This window comes from Corvus cornix, chromosome 5, assembly GCF_000738735.6.
Source record: "Corvus cornix cornix isolate S_Up_H32 chromosome 5, ASM73873v5, whole genome shotgun sequence".
Classification (NCBI taxonomy): domain Eukaryota; kingdom Metazoa; phylum Chordata; class Aves; order Passeriformes; family Corvidae; genus Corvus; species Corvus cornix.
In genome coordinates, this window is record NC_046335.1 from 54,378,724 (window position 1) to 54,401,576 (window position 22,853).

The 22,853-nt window shown below is 48.6% G+C and overlaps 1 protein-coding gene across 4 annotated transcripts in view; it reads right to left on the minus strand.

Annotated features, from left to right (window-relative positions):
• Window positions 1-383: 383 nt before the first annotated feature.
• CCDC9B (coiled-coil domain containing 9B) overlaps window positions 384-22,853 on the minus strand; it is a 33,591-nt gene continuing 11,121 nt past the window's right edge. For all 4 annotated transcript variants that reach the window (XM_020584593.2, XM_019289431.3, XM_019289433.3 and 1 more), the window contains 9 exons: window positions 19,887-20,036; window positions 13,534-13,608; window positions 11,465-11,649; window positions 10,079-10,140; window positions 9,519-9,572; window positions 8,989-9,094; window positions 8,359-8,416; window positions 7,209-8,020; window positions 384-2,681 (listed from right to left, as the gene is read on the minus strand). In XM_020584593.2, the coding sequence (XP_020440182.1) occupies window positions 7,241-8,020; window positions 8,359-8,416; window positions 8,989-9,094; window positions 9,519-9,572; window positions 10,079-10,140; window positions 11,465-11,649; window positions 13,534-13,608; window positions 19,887-20,036 (1,470 nt within the window). In that variant the 3' untranslated portion in view covers window positions 384-2,681; window positions 7,209-7,240. The remainder of the gene's footprint in view (window positions 2,682-7,208; window positions 8,021-8,358; window positions 8,417-8,988; window positions 9,095-9,518; window positions 9,573-10,078; window positions 10,141-11,464; window positions 11,650-13,533; window positions 13,609-19,886; window positions 20,037-22,853) is intronic.

Consider the following 22,853-nt stretch of genomic DNA (forward strand, 5'->3'; position numbering starts at 1 on the left):
TCGGAGTGCTGCTGCTTCCCTGGTGTCTGGAAAAGCTGGAAGGACTTCCACCAACTCCCTGAGCTTCCAGCCACTGCTGGGAAGGAACAGGTACCTGTGTAGGCAGGTGACTGAACTCTGCGAGCTGCCATTACATTTGCTTGCAAGAAAACTGCAGTGGTGATGAGGTGGTGCCTTTGATGCCTCATTGAAAAAGTGATCCTCATCTTCCTGGCATTGTGGCAGGGAGCTTTTGTGGTGAGGAAGCTGAGCTAGCCCAGGAGTTCAGTGCTTCCCAAAGGAATCAGTGCTCTGAACTGGACCTGTTGCTCTAAAAAGCAGAGATTACTGATTCAATTTGGAAAACTCTACATGTGGAACTGAGAAACAGTAAGAAACAGGAGGTTTTTCCTCATTCCAACTTTTATTTCATATAAATAATCCCTCTACATCAGATTTGTCAACTTTTCAGTTTTTCCTCTCACCATAAAGAAGAAACAGCTAAGCCACAGTTGTCTGAAAAATCACAACCAAACAAAGTGCATCAAGCAAAGTGTTAATGAGCAGGAAAAAATACACTTAGAACAGGCACAACCTGTCCAGTCCCATCCTCGGAGCCTGGATCAGACTCAGTCCTTCCTGGGCATCATTACCTGCAAAGTCACTTGGAAGAAAGGAAAAAAGGAGGGAATGGAGGACCATTGGTTTTGGAAAACCAAAGGATGGTTTTCCTTTCAGAATGGAGTCTAGAGCAGTAAGGTTTTTTATCTCTTCAACACAGTGCTGGACCAGGGCATTGTAAAATTCCTGCCTGGCCACGTGTCCAACTGCTCCTGGGGGGCAACAGCTCTTGAGCTGAAACTGTGTGTTCCATGGACCATGAGGCAAGCTGGCTCCTGGGAAATGCTGGTAATGACTCAGTCTGACTGGACCAAGAGTGAGGTCAGAGACCTGATGTACAAAATAATAATAAATTAAAAAACTAAACAATTGTAAGCAGGTTTTTGAGCCAGTCAGATAAGGAAAATCAGCCTTTAACAGTGATGGAGAAGCTCCAGGACCTGGAGCAGTTTTACAATCTTCTATTTATCTGTTCTTTTATCTGTTGGGTAAGTCCAAATAAACCCAGTGTGGGCTTTGGTGGGGTGGAGATGTTTCTACTGATAAAACACAAAAGCTGAACACTCTGTTTCTTGATAATACCTGGTGTGATGCCAGTAAAGTCTCCTGAATTTGGCACAGGGAGGAAATTCCCAGGCTCTTGCTTCATGATAGGTGTCACGGGTCTAAGTCACATGGAAAACCAAATGTTTGTCTGTGCAAATATTAGTTTATTAAAGCAGCGTAGAGTATTTCAGTCAACACGTGCCAACCTGATCTCCAGGGCAGTCTGCCAGCCTGGTCAGCCAACGTCCTGCAGGACATTCCAGGCAGTCTCCACACAAACCTGTCCCAGGGATGTTTACTCTGGCATCAAGTTTTAGAGCAGCATCTCGAAGTGAGGGTGATGCCCACTCTGCTCTGTCATTCAGAAGTCAGAAATTATGTTGTGTTATTCCTTGTGCCTTCTCCATAACTGGTAGCTGTATTCCAGCTAGGTCCTAGCTTGCTGTAATTGGAAAGCCAAGCAGCTGGAATTCCTGCATGTTTGTGCTTGTAAATGCTCCTCCAGATCCTTCATTTGAAAGGTATCTTTAAGGCCAGGTCAGAAGGTGTGCAGGGCAGCTTAGAGAGGATTTCTGCCCTCTTATTCAAGCACAAAGCTATGGAAGGCACAACCAGGAAGGTGAAAATGTTTGATACAAAGTCTTGGACCTCCAGCTCCAGTTTGGCCTGGGTCCTGCTGCCAACTGCTTTGGGCAGTGTGGTGGAGGAGGAAGATTATTGTGCTGTCCCCCTCCTTGCCGTGCTGCAGGGATGCCCAGTTACCCTTGGGAAGGGGGCACAGAGTTTTCTGAGCTATGCACACACCTGGTCACCGGAGCAGGCACCTTCCTGGGCACAAAGCACTGTCCTGATGTGCTCCTCAGCCTCTAAGAGGGGAGGAGAGCTGGAGGCTCTTCAAGGAGGAGGTGCTGGGGTTGATCTGTGCTTGTCAGAAGTGCTCCATTCATCCATCCATCCATCCATCCTGCTCATGCCCCATGGCCCCTGCCACTACCATACACCTCTGCCAACACTTCAACCACGTGCAAACCTTTAGTACAAGAGCTCTGAACACTACTTCTTCACCCACCTACTGAACTACACCCTAACACCTCACCCCTCTGCTTTGCCAGTCACCTCTTCCTGCTGTTCCAGTTGCTGGCACAGCCCCTGGCGTGTGCAGGCCCCTCCCGCTTTTGGGGAAAAAAAGGGGGGCGTGCCCAGAAACCCAAGCCATAACTTTAAACAGAATTAGTCATTAAATAAAATAAAGTGCATCCAGTAGACATCTCCTTGGCTTGCCACGCAGCTGCAATATATGCCAAACAAATAGATAAGTGATGTTCTCTGTAGGGTGGGAGTGTGTGCAGCCTTCCCTGTCCTTTGACATAGGGAAGGGGGATGCCAGAACTGTGGGTGAGGGTGGTGATGGGGACCCCATGTGTTATGAATAGTGCTGAAGGGCACTGGGCAGGTGCTGAAAGCTGATTTCATAGAAGGTAAAAGAGTGAGGACAAGCTTGCGCTCCTCTTCTCCACCGCCTCCAGCACGTTATCCTGCAAAACGAGAGCAGAGACAGCCACGGGATTATCGGTCTCCAGGGAACTGCTGAGCTGTAAATTAAAATGTCTGCTGAGTTCCACCCTGCCCTTCCTGCATGGCTGGGGCTGCTTGGGAGGCACCACTGGGGCATAACCCAGATACCTGCTGCCAAATCTGACAGGAGCAGTGGGGGCTCTGCAGCCCAGGGGATGAGCTGACTCTTCCAGTCTGGATTAAACACTCTCAGTCCTTCATTGCGATGGATACATCAACTTTACTCTTTCCTTATACCTCAGGAACAACAATTCTGACGTGTTCTTGTGTGTGCTGGTTCAGCACCTGGAGCACCAAGAGAAGGGGCTGATTTCAGGCAGGGCTTTGTGATCCTTGTGGGTGAACCCAGCCTGGGGATGCAGCACTTGGGAACCCCAAGGGCAGAGGGTGAATCAGCTTTTCCTAATGCAAAACTATCCTGTGAGTGGAGCCTGCTGTCCTAAAGCTGCTTCCAGACCCAGACATGCTGATTTTAATTGGGAAAGGCAGGCTTTTTTGTTTTTTTCTAGTTGCCAGATGCTTGGGTGCTGCTCAGAATTGCTGAGCTGGCATTTTCCTGCATCCATGTTCAAATCCATAGATCTGCTTTTTGCTGATGCAGATTTCAGCACCCAAAGCTCCCAAGAAAAGTCAGGGAGGGGGATTTAAAAAAAAAAGAGATTAAATCCTGCAAAGGCAGGAGAGGCCACAAGAAGCTTGGCTTGCATAAAAAAAGAGAAACCTCTCAAGGAATCATCGAAAGACACAGCCACAGATATTTAATAAGGAACTGCATTGAAATCAAACCCGAGGTGCTGACACAACTGATGCTATGGACAGCTGAGATGAGATTGTTGCTGGAGACTTAATTCTTTCTCCTGTCTGTGTGCAGCAGTGAGGGCTGGCTATGTCCTGCTGCCGAGGGGTGCTCAGTGCTGTGGCAGCACACTGGGATTTAATGGGCCTGGGAAGGGCCAGAAGCAGACTGTCAGTCACACTTGGTGGTCCAGATATTGTAACATAATCTGGTTTATGAGTGTGACTGACTGCAGCACGAGCTCTCCCTATTGTGAATCTATTTGATCACTGATGCTTTCAGAAGGCTCTGACTGTGTTTCAGTGCTGGGAGACAATTCCCTTCCCCACTTTGCAGTATTATCCTTTCAATACAGACACCTTCTCCCCATGCATGAATGAGTCTTTACAGCCAAGACACTGGTGGGCTTTAAAGTCATTACTTCTCTTGGTAATTAGCCAGAGTGATTAGCCTTTCTCACATTTCCCACCATATCCTCTTTCCCGTATGTAACTCCAGGGCCAATGGGAGATTGAACAGCTCTGGGCTGGTTGTGAGCTGGGGCTCAGGACCACAGTGCCCCTGGGTGCTGCCTGGGCTTTGCCAGCGGAGTGGGAATTCTGTGGTGGCAGAACTCCCTCTGTGTGTCAGTGTCACAGGAGAGGACTGACGCAGATCTCTGCTGTCTGTCTCACACCTCACAGCCTGGCTGGCTGGGAGATGTCACTGGGATGGCCTTCACAGCCAAGCCAACACCAAGCCCTTGTGGGACCTACTGGTTAGGCCCCACGTGATGGGGGGATGTGCAGAACTCCCTGAAGCTGCAGCTGAACATAGCTGATGAAGGTCTGGGATAGCAGGAACAACTGCTATCCCAGAACAACCAGGAACAACGAGAGCAGCTCTTTCCTGGTGTTTGAAATGGCAGCAGTTCGCCCATCAAAGCCCTGAGTTATGTTTAGACGTGTAAAGCTCCAAGAAGTGCCCCTCAGGATTCAGCTGTAGTGAGCTTCCAAGTGCTCTGACAGGTAGCCACCTTTTCCTAATTTTCCCATATTTATTTCTGGGCTTCTCCAATATATTGGTCCCTGCCCCAGCATTGTGTTCTGGCTTGGATGTTTCTTCCCCTTTGCTGGTGTTCACTACCCACATATCTACAGAGATCACAATTCCACTGCTTTCTGCCTTCATTTTCCTAGACTAAACAACATTCCCTCAACAGCCCTGGAGTCCTTCCCTGTGTGTCCTTAGTCTCTTGCACCATTCTCACAGAATCCCTGTGTTTTCCAGTGTTAACACTGTCCTCCTATGTTGTGCCATCACTCCAGAGGTATGGAGACAGTTGTGTCAAGTCCCATTCCCTGACTCTCCGTGAAGACTAAAGCTCTCCACTTAGGTGGTGCTCAGAGGTGTTCTGGGAATTTGAAATGCCCATGGCATGACAGTGGGCTCCAGAGGGTGGTGTGGGCTGCAGGAAGGACCAGGGAAGTCGATGCTATTCAAGACAAGCCCTTGACCCTGCCAGTCCTAGGCCAACTCCCCAAACATACCAGCAGATGGTATCTTCCTGTCTCCTGAACCTCGAGGAAGCTGGTTGTTCTTCCGCAGCTCCGTAACTGTTTTGGGAAGTGCTGGTTTCTGCTTGTGCGGCTTCCTGCACCAACCTTGGGCACTGGTTTGCATCAGAGCTGACCTCTGCTGACCCCCTCCGTCCTGCAGCACTCAGGCCCTGCCTGCCCCACTCCTGTTTACGTCAGCCAGTGCTGCAAGGTCAGATCCCTGGAGCTGCTCTGGAAATCTACCCCCAGCTGCATTTTCTCTAAAGATGTTGAGATTAATTTTCTCAAGAGAATTCAGGGAAAAGCTTCTGTGGTTTTTGTGTATCGTTTACTTCTCTGGGACTTGTTGGACATTCTCCAGGGATTCCAGTCCTGCACTTCAAGTAAATATTTATTCCTTGTTATTTGAAGCGAAGGATGAAAGCCCTACCACACTCTCTGCACAGCATCTCCCACTGATTTGAAGGTGCTGGAGATTTTTAGTGCCATAAATAGACATTGGGAGGGGAAGCTGTGAAACCCACGTGGTGGCTGCCCAGGGCTGTGGTTATGCAGGAAGGGATGTGAGATCTGCATTTAATGTGAGTGGGACACTGGCCCCGTGGAGCCCCCGAGCAGGGCAGGGGGCCAGCACATCGTTATCACTGAGTACAGATGTTTCCAGCTGTTAACAGATACCTACTGAGCTCTGAAGTGGACTCAAGGCCTTATTACCAAACCATAGGAATCTCCATCACTGAGATGAAAATGGACTACTCTAATTTATTCTTTCCTCTTAGCTGGTGTCTAATTAAAGTTATCCTGAGTGAACAAAGTAGTCATTAATTCCTTCATCCTCTAATTTGGTGGGAATTTTGGTAGATTGGAGAGGCGTGGCTGGACAGTAATCTCCCACTATCTCCATACAGGTGTTTCATAACATTCTCCTAAATGCTGTTCAAATTAGTTTCTCTCACTTGAAGGAATTTTAGTTCAAGCATAGAACCAGCTCCTGCTGGTTCTTGATGTTTTGTCTTCTTGAAATCACTATGATGCTTGCACTTCTCCCTGCCTTTTGTGTGGATTGGATTATAGGGAAAGTCTTTGTTGGCAGCTTAGCCACTTCATCCCTAAGCTCATTTGTACCTCTGGGAGGAATACTGAGCAACACCAGGGGACACGTTGCTGTGTAGGGTCTGCAGAAAAGTTTCTGGAATCCGGGAAAGAAACTTGGTGGGGGGATCTGCCTGCCTGGCTCTGAGCAGCTCATTGCCTCAAGTGCCTACTTATGGAACAGAGCTGCTGCCTCTGTGAAGGAGAGAGGCCGGAGTACCCTGAGAGCCACTCCTGTGTTAGGCAAGCTGGACAGTGTTCTGGAAACACTCATCTCTGTTTAGCGTGATGTCCTGCTCTGTGGGACATTGCTGGCAAAAACGCACCTTGCAAAGAGCCCCCCACCCTCTCTCCTTTTCCCTTCCTCTTAATTTCTACCTTACCTATGTGCTTGTCATCCTTTGTTCCTTCTCCTGGCTTTGCATTTGCCTTGATGGAAGAAAATTGTTTGTTTGTGTAAAACCTGGAGCATTGCTCCATAACCGGCTCTGTTCTCCCTCCATTCTGTTTGGTTTGTGGGCCTTTGCACCAGGAATCATCTCACCCTGTGTATTTCTACACTGCCTTGCACATTAGTGTTACCATCTGTAATTCAAAGCATAGCACTCACAGACCTTGTACTGGGAAGAGAATCCCACATACAATCAACCTTCTCCTAAGCTCTGCCCACAAGGTGGGCCCCTGTGGCTTTGCAAGTGTTTTGGGGAAGGACCACACTGACCAGAGGCAGAAATAAACTCATCCCACTGAGGTTATTCCTCCCATGCTTTCTAAGGTCATCATTTCCCAGGAATAGTTCAGTATGTGCCCTAACTAATGTGTGTCATCAACCAACCTCAGCAGCCTGGTTTTCTGTCCAAATTTTCCTGCCTGTCTATCCATTCCTTCCCCACCCACTCCAGGACAGGCCTTTGGGATGATGCACAGATTTAATTACCTTAGAGATCCATAGCACTACTAATAAACATTTCTGAACAGTTATCTGGTATGATGCCACTGTACCACAGAAAACGGAGTTGTGGCCCTGTACTATGGCTGAGAGCATTAATGAGATGACTCACCTTATGTCTCCAGCAAGCCGGTACAATCTCTGCTAGTTGAGAGTGTCCCCACTGTTCTTGTCCTTGCAGTCCTCAGACTGGTCCCCTTCCCTGGACTGGGATTTTGCCGTGTCCTGCTCAGGCACAACAGTCTTGTCAGAGCTGTCTTTCCCTGGGGACAAAGGCTCATGGTGTTCAGTGCCTTCAGCATCTTCACTTCCTTTCAGTGCAAGTACCTGTCCCTCAAGAGCAGTGGTTTGGGTCACTTCTTCCCCTCCTTTGCTCACCAGCTGTCCTTGACCTGCATCAAGTCTGTCTCCTGCTGCTGTGTCAAGCTTTCCTCCATGGCTGTTGGAAGAGTTCTCAGAGGACTCCTGTTCCGAAGTTGGCTGTTTCTCCAATCCAGCTCCATCTACATTCACTCTCATGGGCTGTGACAAAGTCTCCTCGCTGCCAGGCCTGGTGGCTTGCACAGTGCTCGGAAGGCTGCGCTGTGAAGCAGTGCTGTCAGTGCTCTCCTTCTCCTGGGAGATGTCAGCAGTGCCAGGCTTCCCATTGGCATCTTCCCCAACACTTTCCTTGCTTGGCTTGGGCCCTGGCTCCGAGTCCCCGGCACTGGCCACAGATACTTCTGTGCTGCAGCCCCTCACTCCCCTCCGCTCCTCCTTCTGGCCGTTGTGGGCAGGCTGGACCTTCCCGCCTCGCAGCCGCTGTGAGGAGGCCCCATGATCCTGGGGGCTTGACTGTTTCCCCTTTTCCTCCAGCTCAGCTGTGCTGTTCTCTTCCACCCCCTCGTCACCTCTGCTCTTCCGTCTGTCCATGCCAAGGCTCCTCTGAGAAACAAAGGACATATTAAGTTCAGCTTATTAAAATACCAGTATATTGTATTTCTTATCTGTGATGGTTCTGAAAACTTGAGGGAAAAGGATGTAAAAGGATGTAGGTGGAGAAGTGTTCAGGGACCAGAATAGGTGGGGTAGTTGTGCTGACAGAGGGTCAGTGTAAGAAGTGAAGCTGCTGTCACACCAGGCCATGGGAGGAGTGTTAGTGATGGGTACAGTTACCCAAAAACAGAGGTCTTCCAGCTTTGGAATGGATTAGAGATTCCAATTTTCCTGATAGTGCATGTGTTTAGAAAACTCAGCTGCCAGCCTGCAACTCAGGAACTCACCTGGCCATCAAGGTCATCCTTCAGAAGAGACATGTCCTCACCTTCTTTTGCATCCCATCTGTCAAGAAAAAGTAATCAGAATTTAGGCCTTGAAGTTCTTACAAAGCCAATGTCCCTGCCTGACACCTGGATAGGGATTCCTACCAGGGCCATGTATTTTTTGTCTGAGCCACTTGTCCAGGCCCATCCAGAGACACTCATTTGAGACCAGTAAGTCTTAATGAACTGGTTGTTGTAATTCTAATTGTGATGAACACATAAACTCCAATTGCCAGAACAGACAGTTGAGTCAGACTAAGAAGATACAGTTTGCTTGTGCTGATGCCTGCCACAGTCTGGTCCTGCTTGCCTGACAGTGCCCAAGTGTCCCAGCTCTCCACGACAGCAGACACAGAGGCAGAAACTGAAGGCTAAAATTACTTTGAAGTATCTTGGAATACAGAGAGACTATTTACAAGGACCTGGAGTGACAGGACCAGGGCCAATGACTTCCCACTGACAGAGAGCAGTGTTAGGTGGGATATGCTTCCCTGTGATGGTGGTGAGGCCCTGGCACAGGTTGCATCTTCATAATTAGGCAGGGAGGGAGATGTGGACGTGCACACCATGGCAGTGCTGCCAGCTCCTCACCTTCTGGCTCTGCCTGTCAGTCTGTCCTTCCCCTTGGCTCGGCTGCTCACAACAGGCACTGTTTTCGGACCAGGGTCACTCACATTCACTCCATGATGTCCTCCACCTAGAAAACAGGTTGGAAATGCCATGCAAAAGCAGGCAGAAGCAGCTGATGGACCACTGAACAGGCCAACACCCTTGTACCCTTGGAAAGGCCCTCTGAGGTGGAAAGCCTCTGAAGCTGCATGCATACTGCACATATATTTTCTAAAGTAATAAAGACAAATAAAGAATTTAGGGTGTTTCTTGTGTGTTTTTTTTAATTCCAAATTCCAATTCTAACTTTAAATCTTATTCCTTGGATACAGTTTCACTTGTGCTGTTCTTGGAAGACTTCTCCTCTGCACACAGCTATGAAAGCAGCCATGTGGTATGTTCCAAAAAGCTCTCCAAATCTGCAAGTGTCTGTAAAGAACCCTCTCCCTGAGGGATATCAGAGGTGCTGGCATTTAGTGGGGTGACACAACAAAATCCTGTGGTTTACTCACCTCTCCCCTCGGGAGGAAAGGACCTGTGCTGGAATTTCCTTGCATTCCTTCCCCCTGCAAGGACACAAGAAAGGATGCACCAAAGTGAGTGAGGGTCTGTAATGGACAGGCAGCAAGAAGCCTGATGTTCAAATAGGGTGTCATAAGGGAAAGCTTTGTTTTGCCAGTCCATCTCCTGAGAAACAGGAGTCAGGATGGACTTATGCTAGTAAAGAAGCCAGCATGTGCCATAGGGATCAGAAATTATGTGCTCTAGAATAGGATTGCCTCTTAAACCAGTGTGTGGGAAAGGAGGCAGGGCTGAGCCTCCACACTGTGTTGTACCAGGTTACAGAAGCCACTGCTCTCCCTGGGAAGGTCCAAAGCTCTAGCACCCAGCTGCTCAAGTCCCATCCCCTGAGCCCTCTGCCCAGCAAGGAGGGCTGAGCCCCCAGCTCAGAGGCGTTTGCCCAGGAAAGCAGAGCTTCACAGCTGACAGCCACGGCAGCTGCTGCGGCACTGGGATGCGCACGATCAGCGTTCACTAGCGTCAGGACAGAGTCTAGGTGTCCCTTGCCAACCTTTCTTATTGCTGGGATTATCCAAGGCTGGCTCCCCATCCTTAACAAAGTCCTCTTCAAACCTGCAGGTTAAAAACAGGCATTGTCAGACCTGACCATCCTCCTTCAGTGTGCAAAGCGTGGGCAGGAGCCCTTGGCACGACGCAAGCTCCGGCCTTTGGCCCTTCTGCACCTGCCCACAGGCAAACCTGTGCGGGTTTCTCAGCAGCAGCTGAAGCTGCATGTGCTAACTGAGGCTGTGAGGCAGTTCTACCCCAAAGAAGAACCTCTAAAACCTTTACAACAGTACCAATATTAAATTCTATGAACATCCTATAGATGTAGTGTAGCTGTACTACACTCAAATGCAGCTTCCCAAGCTTCCAAGCACAATCTGAAGTAGCTTCAGGACTTGCCATCTCAAACCAGACTCATTTGGTTGGTTTCTAGTCCTGCTTGTTTTATATTATGGCTTTTTCTCTTAAAAATGGAGTTTTGGAAAAACAGTAGGGCTCAGGGCTGTCTTGCCATCAATACTCAGCACCTACTTAAGTCAATTCACCCCTAATTATTGGGGTCTCAGCAACTGAAAATGGATGTGTTTGGTCCCATTTCTCAGCCAAAAGATTGTCCCACCTACCTGTCCTGTACAAACTGTTCTATCACCAAACCTTTGTAACATTCCCTAGCTCCACTCCCTACTAGAAGCTTATCCTGCTGCAGGTGCCAAGTTATCCTCCAAAGCTCTCTAGCTGGTGTGACTCAGCTGAACCAGCTGAGGGACAGTCAGAGGGACAGTGATTAAGGCAGGGACATGTCCAGCTCCATTCCCAGCTGTCCCACATTGCTGTTCCCAGTATTGTCCCCATATGACACAGGTGGCCTTTTGTTGTGACCCCCTTGCCCCGCAGTGCCCAAACAGACACAGTTTATGGGGTGGGATGGATTTAGGCATGCTGGGCTCTCCTGTGCTTGAAAAGGACAAACAAGTGGGGCCAGTGAGAGAACCTGTGGACTAGCAATGCAAGTTTGTCCATCCATGTTTCTGGAAGAGCACCTGTACCCTCCTGCCATTGGATTTGTTCATGTGGAAATGGAGAGGATCCTCCAGATGCAGACTGAGGCTTGGTTCATACTCCCCTCCCTCCCACAGTCTATATCCTGGCAGGCAGTCTTTGTCAGCACATGGTATCCCCTCTCAGGAGAGCTCATATGAGGAAGAAAACATAAGAATCACTCTGATAAGAATCAGATCCCACTTAAGGGCATGGTCAGGAGAGGAAGAGGCAGCAGTGTGGATTTGGTCAGGCACATGACAGCATGGGATTGATAAGTATCTGCACAGGATCCCACCACTGGCTTTAGACCTGCTGCAGGCAAAGCACCCTTGGACAAGGAAGGACCTACATGTGCTCCGACTTCTCCACATCCCAAGCCCGTCGCCACTCGCCCTTGGCATTCTTGTGACGTGCCAGGCGCTCCAGGTCAATCTGGTCTCGTTCCCTCTTCCAGCGGATGTACTCCGAGCGCTCCCGGCCAGTCATGGGGAAACTCAGGTCTCCAGGGCTCTTCTGGACTGGCTTCCCACCATCCTAGTGGAGGGAAAAGAGCTTCTGGTTAATAAAACTGTCTGAAACAGCTGCATTCAGGGTACTTTACACTGTCAGCACTACAAATGCTCAGCAATATTTGAAAACAACCTGGGACAAGGTCAGCTTCTTTCTCTGAAGTGATGTGCGCACACCAGGACTCTGCTTTACCCAGAGCCTAAATACACTGGAGCTGTTTGGCTCTACAGAGAGGAAAACTGAGGCAGGAACCTTTACTTATGGCATAGAGTCAGTTCCTGGAGTGCTTGCAACATCTCTCAGCAGGGTTTGAATGATGAGTCCCCCAACCTGAAGACTTTGCAATACTTAAATCAAAGTTATGCCTGTGAAATCCTTCACAGTGAGAAGGCAGGGAAGGAAGCCAGCCTTCTCTGACCACCAGGCATCCACGGGAGCCCACAGTCACAGAGCTGGGGTCAACCCTGTGCCCAAGAGCAGGATTCCCAGAGCAAAGGGGCTCTTTACCTTCACTGCTGTCAGGCTCTTGGTTTATCGCTCCTCATGACAGACTGGTTAAGGGCTGACATTGCTCAAAAATTTAAAGCTTAATGGAAAGACAGTTCAGAGCTGATGGAGCATGTGGGGGGAAGTAGCCCAGCTGTCAGGTTAATGGATGAGGTGGAAGCAGGAGCCGGCAGGCTGTGGTGTGTTGTCAAGCAACAGTGTGTAGGGAATAATAGTGCAGAACTGAGTCCTGGGGTGCTAATTACCAGCGGGTAATTCATCACCTCATGCACGTGTCCTTCCACACCAGCCACCCTCACACCTTCCCCAAAGAGGAATTAACTCCTCAGCCTTGCACTGCGGATAAGAGAAGCAGCAGGAAGGAGGGACTGAAAGCCCTGTTACCAAGGTGACCCATCTGCGTGGGCCAGAGCTGGGGTGGCACCAATTGCTCCTCCATTCCTCAGCTGGCAGGAGCTGGGGACCTGACACCATGTCCCCAAGGAGACAGAGGTGAGGTCCACAGAAAGGTACTGTCCCTCAGCTGGGGCACAGCCTGGTAGTGCTCCCCTCTGTTTCCAGCCCCATGGTAAGGCACAGTGGGTCCTGCCAGGATGGATCCTGATGCATCCATAAAGCCAAAAGCAAGGGAAGGACTGAGGCTGATGCCTGTGCTCTCTTGTGGGGAGAGGCAGAAGCGGCTGGGGGCCCACAGAGCAGGAGGAGCTGGTCCCTCACCTCAGTTACAGCGTAGCTGTGGTTAGCTGGACCACAGGCTATTGTGCTCCCCCTTCCTGCTCTGGGAGGCTCAGCTGGAATTAGTGTCTAAGAGCCCATCTGTGTCCTCCTAATGAATCACACTGAGGTGGGGTTATTCTATTTGTGCTCCATTAATTAAAGCATCTGCAGGCTCGAGGGAGCCAGCATGTCTCCAGGCTTTGCATTAAACAGTCAGTGGGAAGGCCTGTGCTTTAATTTACCTCCATCCCACTCAGCTCCTGCTGAAGCGAGGAGCTGTAGCTAATACAGCCTGAGCTTTTCAATCCACAAGGAAATGGTTTTTGGGAGAGGAACCAGCCAAGGCTGTGCTGCCATAGGAGTGAGCGTGTTACCCTTCCTAACATCCCTATGCCTGTGTGAAGGGCTCGAGCAGCCACGACAAGGTGTGGAAGTAGGCCCTGTCACCTTTCCAATGCTGCTTGCTGCAGGTGTGCAGCTGCTCAGCAAAGCTTTGGATGATGAGAGGGATGAACAGTGGGAGCCATGTCAGAGCACAACACTGCTTCACAGAACTACAGGATGGTTTGGGTCCGAAGAGACCTCAAAGGTCATCTTTCTTTAGGGCTGTGGTGGGGAAGTACATTCTACTGGTTTCCTCTTCCAAGACAAGGGTCCCCACAAAGGGACCTGGGCCCCACTCACCTTCCGGCTGTGCTCACTTTCTGGGCCTCTGTCACTGTCTGATCTCCTCTTCTCTGCTGTTCTCCGCTCTTCTGCCTGCAAGAGAACGAACATAGGAATAATTTCAAGGATTAAGCAAGGATTCCTGGCAGGGGAATCAGTGCCTGAACCTATCCTGACCAGGACATGTAAAAACTGCTCAGAAACAATCAGCAAGGAGGAAGGATTCCTTCTGGGACCCCAAATCAAACAGATGTAGAAAAAAAAGGAGTCAGAAAGCAAGGGGTGTATGAGAAAAGCATTCCCACAGGTCCCTCCTTCTCCCAGGCTGGAAGCAGAGTGGTGTCTTGCATGGTCCTGTTTCTTTCCAAGGCAGACCAAGTTTCAGGTACCTTTCCAGATTTGGGCCATCTTAGGATTCCACTGTACAAGATCTGGGAACCTATCTGAAGTGCAGCTACAACCCAGCACTGTCAAACTAGGAGTGATTTTAATCCCTGACAAACATGGCATCCTTCTACCAGGGTCCATCCCTGCTCCCATGGGGTTTACCCATGCTGCTACCAGATTGGCAAGTTCTGCTCTGGTGTTGATATTTCCCTGCCTGGCAGGAGGTGACAATCAGCATCTGTTTCTTAGTGAGCTACAGACACCAAACATGGGCCAAGCCAGGGGTTCTCTGTCCCCACATGGGATGAATAATAGAGACAGAGCCATGTCAGAGGCCAGGATGGGATCGCAGTGGGTCTTAACAAAACAGTCTGCAGAGCATAAAGATCTTTTAGGAAAGGCTTCCTGCCTGGCTGGACAGTTACAGGGCCGGGGATGTGGGGAGCTGAGCTTGTCCTGCTGCCATTTTGCAGTGCCAAGCAGAACTGAAACACAAAGAGGAACGTGGCAGCACGAACTGCCAGCTCAGCCCTTCCAGAAAGCGGCAGCATGGCAGGGTCCAGCCCAGGCTGGAAACAGGACTTTTATTCCACGTATTCACCAGACACAGCTTTAGTTTTACAGGGAAACTTGGGATATCAGTCTTGAGACCTGCAGCTCTGTCTCCTAAGGCAGCTCCTGCTGGATGGACCTCATGGAATCATGCAGGGAATGAGCTGGGGACACATTTTTTGGAGGATTGCCCACACATGCTAAGTCTGAGGCAGGTGGGAAGTGTGGCCATACAGTTCATGGATTGTCATTGCACTTGGTGCATGACAGCTTCACTGGTCTGACTGGTAGCTTCAGTACAGATGGAGGTTTGTTCAAACAGATCCTTGGAAATAACAAGGAAAATGTTACCTATATTGTCCTGGGATTTCTCAGCAAAGATCTGGGAAAAATGCAGAGGGGTCTGTGCACAGAGAAGCTGCCCCTCACCATATCCTGCCTGTTGCGAAAGGGGATATGGTGAAAGATGACACTGGGCATTTATTTCAAAATGTTGCAGCGAAAACTTATATAACCAAAAATGCTCCTCCTGGACTCAAAGTCACCTGCTCTGGCAGCCCTGTTTGAAGAACCCTGTAGTGAGAGATTGAATGAGTCTCTGCAGTTCCAAACTGAGCATTTACAGAGAGATGAAACAACAGATATCTGGAAAATTTGCTCTCCCGGAGCCCTGCATCCCAGTGGCTGTCCCATTTGGAATGCTCGCTCATCAGTGCCCACCACAAACCTGGGTCACAGGGACACTGCACAACCCTCCATGCTTCTACACCCTCACTCCAAGCCAGCTGCCTTTTGCCTTAGTCTCCTTCTATTTTTGCTTCTCAGAAGGCACTGTGGAAAATGGAGGAGACCACAAAAATGTAGTTCTTTTGTACCAGGAGAGCAGGTCTGAACTGTGCAGAGAACAGTCAGCTTGGCTCTTGTACTGGCTCAGGAGCAGAATTCCTGCTGTTCTGCTGCCCCAGAGCTGCTGTTCCCGTTACCACATATCCAGGCCAAGAGGGAGCAAAACATGTTTTTCTTTTCCTTCTTCCTCTCTGCCCCCCAAATTAAGAAAAATGTCATGGACATTATCATCACTAGTGTAACTGTTCCTGCAGAGCAGGAGGAGGACACAAAAGCCTGAAGCAGTCAAGGAAGATTATGATTGTTTATCCTGAGGTTTCTGCCAAGATTTCTGTTTCTCAGTCCAGAACGGCCCAGGGTGGGGCCCAGGGTGGGGCAGAGCCGGCTTCAAACCAGCCCTGGGATCCCAAATGCCTTCTGCCACTGGGTTTTTCTGAATTCCTGACATATTCCCAACTAATGTCACCATGCAGTGGTGACAGTACAGATGCCATTATCCAGCCAAGCACTCCAGAAGCTTTGACAGGCTTCCACACCTCAGGGCTAGTTCAATGCCTTATTTTTTGAAAGATAAGGACTATCAGATGAGTTAAACAAACCTTTTGGTACCCACTTCTCCAGGCACGTGTCAGCACCACAACTGGCATTTCTTCTGCTCGGAGATTTTTGTAGGAGCTTAAAGCTGTTTTTCTAGTGCTCAGATTCCCCACTGGGCAGGATTTTTGAAACTAGTACATGAGAGGATTTTTTTTTATAACTCTTTTGAAAAATCTGCCTCCTTAATTGTGCTGCCTGAAGGGAGCTCAAGACTTTTCAGCCACCCTCTCTGCCTCTTTTCCCCTCCCATCTGCAATGTAAAAGCAAGTGTTTCTCCTGCCACAGGTTTGATTCCTCTCCTCTGCAAGCACCAAGTCCGACTCCTCTGTGTTAGTCCCTGAAAGCAGCTTTTGTGTCTCTTGATTACAGTCATTTCTGATACACCATCCTGGGAAACTCTGTTAATAAAAGGACAATTTAAAAGCCCTGAAGCTCTATCAACTGCCCATTTAAAAGATGATTTGTAACCTGTTAATTAACCATTGTGCTCCACTGGTCCTGGGCTGCTGGCTCCCAGCTCTAATGTACTAATGAGCCTGAAACACTGCCAAAGCATGGAGTGGCTTTTTAGGGCTAAAAATGAAGGATTGTCTTCAGCCCTGCCTGCAGGAGAGCCCTGAGGCAGGTTTAGGGGCAGCCAGGCAGAGGTGGGTCCCAGATGCGGCACCTCCAAGCCAGCAGCAGCACTGGAGGTCATGAAGCTGCACCAGAGTGATGAGCTCTGCAAGGAGACAGGATAATTTGGTCCCTTCAGCCCTCTGGGCTAACAGAGAGTGAAAGAGTCGTTCTACTTATGGCACTGGGGCTGTCTCAGAAAAGGAGATCATGACAGCAGCTTTTTTCCCTTGCATTTCCTCTTTGGCATCTCCTGCCCCAGCTGTGCTGCAGTCTGGGACTGAGAGCATGGGGTTAGCCAGAAGCACCACAGGCACCAAGAATGGGAGTCTTTTTCTTCTTTGGGTTTTTTTTTTGGTTTGGTTTTTTTGTTTGTTTGGTTGGTTGGTTGGTTGGTTTGGTTGGGTTTTTTTCTTTATTGAATTTCATCATGAATAAAAATAGAGAAAATGTGTGGTAACAAGGACACCCATCAAATACTTTAATAGGATAAATTTGACAAGTGCACAGAGGAGGAAGCAAATTTGACAGTGGCCAGGCTACTGGAGGGGGAGTGATGGATGTGATTCTTTCTCCTAGGCCTTTGTGGGAACCCCAAAAGAGCAGGGAACCAGTTGGGACACAAGGTAAAAAGGCCCAAAGGATGAACCATGCTGGGGTTAATGAAAAACTGAAAGTTAATCCTTGAATCAGGGGTCCCAGCTCAGGTCCTAATGTACAGCTACCCAGTCAACACCATTGACACCCCACCAGGCTCTCCAGCAGCCGATCGATTTGGGAATTAAAATGAAGCTTCTCTTTTAACAACTGATTAAAGGATAGAAAAGAAAAAGTGGCAAGAAAATGGTTTCCATGGCAGAAGATTAGCAGGAGTGTGCCACTGGAGCATGTGCTGCTCAACATGCTCATAAATGGTCTGGAAAAGGAGCTGAAGAGAGGGATGACAGTTTGCTGATGATACTAAATCATCCAGGGCAAAGAATGCAATTTGCCCAGAAAGAGCTGCAAAAGATCTCTTGACATTGAATGCGTGCATCATAAAATTACAGATGAAATTCAATATCAGTAATACAAAATAACTCATACAGAGAAAAATGCCCCTTCTTGTATACACACACAGAGTAATGAGTCCTGAGCTATGATTAACAGTCAGGAATGAAATTTTGGTGTTACTGTGACTAATTCTCTGAAAATGTTAGCTCAATTATTTAGAAAAAAAAAAGCAAAGAATATGCAAACTTGTTGGGAGAAGAATAGAGAACAAGCCAGAACATTGTTATGTTGCTGAGTACATCCAGGAGAGCCCGCAGCTGGAATACCATGTGCAGTTCTGGTCTGCTTGTACTGAAAGAATATGGTAAAAATAACAAAAGCACAAATGGGTGCTGCTGCCTGCTCCGAGGTCGCTCTTCCCCCTCCCCAAGACAAGCCAGGACTTGCCTCTGCCACGTGCTCCTTTGTTCCAATTGCGGGCAAAACCAAATGTAACTCAAACTCTTGAGCAGTGTCTGATTGGCCGGTCACCCCGGGTCCGCCCCCCATTCTCCCCTTTCCCCTTCTCCCAATAAAAGAAGGACCTGCAAGGGGGCCCACCCTCTTTGGCTTTGCATTCCTTCTGCGAGCATCTGTGTTTCTGTTTGAAAGCTTCTAAGTGCAGAATTGGGGAAACCAAAAGCTATATTTCTCCCTCTTTGCTTCTACTGGTGGTATCAGCTTTGCAGCTACCATTTGCCGCTTTTAGAGCTACTGAAATGCTGGATTGCCCGTACTACCTCTCTAGGCTGCCCGAGGCTTTCTAAGGCATTGAACTGCAAGCCTAGCCGGTAAAAAACTGTGAGTATTTCCACAAATGGGGACAATGAGAATGATCAGAAATAAAGAACTGTCCTAGCAGACAAGTCTAAATAGGGGGAATCTCGTAAGTTATGTGAGATAGCTGAAGGGAGACATGAAACAGGTCGATAAAATCATTTGGGAAGTGACCAGGGAATGATCTATTCACTGCTTCCCCTGACGAAGGAACAACAAAAGGAGCTGTCAGGGAACAAGGCTGAACCAGTCTGGGATTATAAACTTCTAGATTCTATGGCTTTAGCCACTGCAGTCTCAGGCCTGCCCTCATACACACTCTGAACCCAGATGCTTTGAGGGTGGTATGAGCAAGGCATTGCCAAAACCACATGTATGGATCCTCAGCCTCAAATTTCATATCCCATAATGAAACCAGATGAGAGATTACCTTTTCCAGGACAGTACATACACTTAAAAGAGGGCACAGGATCTAAAGCCAACATCCAGGCACTCTTCCTGCTGCTGTCTCCTAGTACAGCCCTAACCCCGATGACCTCAGAGACAAGCGTTTAAACAAACCCAGCAGAGAGCAGAACACACTCGGCCTGCACATTACAGAAGAACATTTGACAAGCTCAAGGGCAGGAACAGCACAGGCAGTCAGGTCATTCCCATTACATCCCGGAGTGCTGGCGATGCCTAGACTGAAACAGCGATGTCTGTCATGCAGACTTCTGAGGTTACCAGTGGCTCAATCAGGCAGCACGTTTGAGGTTTATGGCATTCAAAACACTGCTTGGCCACCATGAGAAAGGAGCACCTGGGCTCTTGGAACCTAGGTAAGCGCTGGGGAGGAGGAAAAGCTGAAGAAGAGCGTGGGTAGTAGCAGCAAATGGTTGGCACTATCCTAGAGAGGGGCTGCAGATGTCTCCCAGCATTCCTGGGTGTGTTTGGTAGCCACTCCAAGTGTTGTTTTCCTACACAGTCTTTGCTGACCCTGTTTGCTGCAGGCATTCTTCCTTATCTGTGAAAACTCCCTAAGAAGAAAATAGCACATGTCTCTGTGTGTGTAAAGAGGAAGGTATTTGTAAAGAAGTATTTGAAATATGTTTCAAAGATTAACAAAGCTCAGCCAGCTCACTCAGCAGGTGATGGCCAGGCACAGCAGGATGTGGTTCAGAAGCAGGTATTGCCCCGCTCTGTTAACGTTTAAGTCTTGCAGTGAGTCAGGAGGACACTGCTTCTGTCCCACTTTGCTGTGCGGCTCCAAAAAGAAGCTGGTAACAGAGGAGGTGAGATTCATGCCCCATATCTGGCAGCACTTTCATCAACCCTCCCAAAGCAGCATCTGTTTATGAACCCAGTGTGTTTAGGAGACTTCTAGCTTTAGCTAGGACCACAGGAGAGGGAAAAGATTGTGGCTTTCTTCCTTCACAGGGATGGAAGGCAGAGATACGGAGATAAGCTGCACACTATTTAACATACAGTGTCTCCCAACATCCTGTGGCTGGGCCCTCCTCATGCCAGCAGAAGAAGTGGATGCCATGGATAGGTTACAGGCTAGTCACTAGCACTGCACTTACCTTTTCCTTGTTATCCATGGTGATGGCAATCTGCATCCTCCTTCCCCTTCGGAAAGCCACCAAGTGATCCGTCTCCTCCTCACTCAGGTCCGGCACTCGGCCTGAGCCAGGGAAGCTCTCGGCGCGTTTCTCGCTGACGATCCTCTTGCCCTGGAAGGGAAAGGCTGAGTTAAGGACACCTCCATTAGCCCTCCTAGAGAGTAACCATCCCAAACTGCAAAGGATTTTGGGCTGGCAGAACAGAAAATGAGCCAAACAGTCCGTCCCGTTGGCTTATAAAGCTGCCACCCCACTCTAAGGGATCTGTGATATTACAGAGGTGTGTTTAGCTGAGCACAACGTGGGCATGGTGGGATTTACCCTGCTCAGATGATCTGCAGCATCAACACTGAGGGATGGTTTTATTTTAAGCTTGCATCTGTATCTTTGAAACAAACGTGAGGTTTTCCCCTCCCCACACAACATGTCCCAGTAAAATGTGAGGCTACCTTGGAGCATAAGCCTAGAAGGCAGAAGAGAAAGGGAACAGTGGGGTTCTTTCTCTCCAACCTTGCCCACATAGCAGTTACTCCCCTGAAGTGTATTAGCACTTGATAATTCATCACTTCATAGTCATTTTGTGCTAGTATTTCTGGAATTATTTATTCAGCGGTGGAATACTTTAGAAAACTGATGTATAAACTCCTTAAGCAAGAGCAGTTTACCCCTCTCAGATATTATTTCCAGCTGTCTGTATCAGTGTCATGATTTCACTACATGGATTTACATCTGGTTCTTATTTTGTTAATGATCTTTGTTCCTGGCTGATGTCCTGCCAGTGCCCTCAGCCATCAATTCCACAAAATGAGCACATCTTTTGTACAAAAGGACATACTTTTCCTCATTTAAAAGTATCATCTTTCAGGTCAGTCATGTGCCTTTTTATTTTTGCCTTACAAGGAAATGAGAGACTTAATAAGTCATCCTCATCGTTATCTCTGATCTTTTTCTTTTCTCTTCATCCATATGAAGTCTGCTCAACTTCACCAGGGATCAAGGAACCTCAGCAGCTTCTCTCTCTAAAGGATGGCGCATTTTACTCTGTTTTCTACCTTGGGCTTCCACATTTACTGGAGTCTTGATTTAAAAAGGCACTCAAAATCTCCAAGGAAAATTCAGTGAAACTTGGGATCTTTTTGTTGCTACGAAATTGTTTTCAAAAACAAAGAGCTCACCCAGACCTCTGATTTGTAGAGAAGACTTGCAGTCAGGGCCTTTGCCATGACATGTGATACCAAGAAGCCTCACATTAGCCTCATCTTCCCTCAGCTCTGCCAGGAGTGCAGATGTTAGCATGGAGGGAGCCTTGCTGTGCACAGCCTCTGTCAGCATGACCTTTTTTACGGCTTCTCAGTCATCGAGCTTCCTAGCACATGATAAATGTTTTAGGAGACACTGGAGTATTTTCAGCAGCAGAACCTCAGTCTCTTGTTTATTCATCTTTCACATCTGTGTGATTTTGCTGTTTCAGCAGAGATAGTTCTTGAGTCAGCCTGATACAGGGGAGAGGAGTGGTCTCTGCTCTGCCTGTCCTGTCAGCCCCAGATGCACAGACACAGTGGGAACCTTGTTACACATTCCCTTGGGGATGGCCAGCTGTGCTTTTGGGTTCAGTAATCCTAGGCTGTACTGCTGAGGTTAGAGCCTGAACTGGAGACTGGCCTGGCTCTGCCTTACCCAGAGCACTGGTACGAGGTATTTGGCATTCTAGTTAATATAACTTTTTATTAAAAAAGTAAGCCCAGAGATGGTTTAGAAGGTAACAGCAAGCTATTAATCCACAAGTTGTACATCAAACATTTATTCATCTTAACTCAATAGCTGCTCCCTAGAGCTCTTCAGTGTTTAAGTGTTGGTGGCTCATCCTTTAGACACTTAACAGGGTCACAGATATGTCTTGCCAGGGAAGTCTGGCACTGGGAGGATGTTTGAAGGTGACTTCATCACTTGCTGTCTGAGGAAGTTCCTCCTGAGACCCAACACAGAGAACCTTGTGCCCAAACACCTTGAGCACAACAGAAATCTCAAAGAGCATCACTTGATTACAGGGAGGTGCACGTTCCCTGGGCCACTGGATGTTAAAAGGCACAGTGTGAAGGCTGGTGTGTTGGCAAAGCCTTTAAACCCTGCATGTATTGAACAGATGGCAAGGAAGACTCAGAGGAAATACAGGAAACAGCTATTTAACAGAGCTGTGGTAGCTAGACACATCCAGGCTGGGAGACCACCAGATTTTCTGTATAATACCCTTTGCCCTCCCTCCCTTTACCACTCCTTCCCTCCTTTGTTCCCTCTGTGCCTCCCCATTCTGCTCTGGCTAAGCTGCCTCACCTGAAGGCACATTCTGCTCAACATGCTGACATATGTCTTCTTTCCTTGTTTCCTATGTTAACAGTCTGGGTGATCTCCCAGCCTGCTTGTCCCACATTTGGAAATCCTGGTCCTTGGTGTCCCAGCTCCCAGAGTGAGAGATGTCTATGAGGAGAGTGTCCGTGCAGAGCCAACAGAGACAGAGAGAGCAGAGTGATGTCACAGCCACAGTTCCTGGCAGAGTCACCTCCTCCCCTCCACAGGGCTTGTCCTGGGTCATTCCCTGCCTGACAGAGATCTGGGACTCTGGCACCAGCTCTTTAGCTTAGTCAGAGAGACGTGCCCATCTCATGTCTGAGGCATGCCTCAGATTGCACAGGCAGTGTTAAAAATACTCATCCAAGGAGTGCCAGGAAAAAGAACATGGGAACAAAGGAAATCCCTGGACTTCTGTCCAGTTTGTGCAACTTTCCAGCAGGCTTTCCTTTGGGGCATCTTGCTTGACTATGATTTGGGTTATTGAGAATTGGATGTGAGTGGTTTTCTGCACAGCCCAGCAGCTCTAGTGCTGGGACCTTGCAGTGGTCACAGGAAGGATGGTGGTGCCTCATTTAGTCA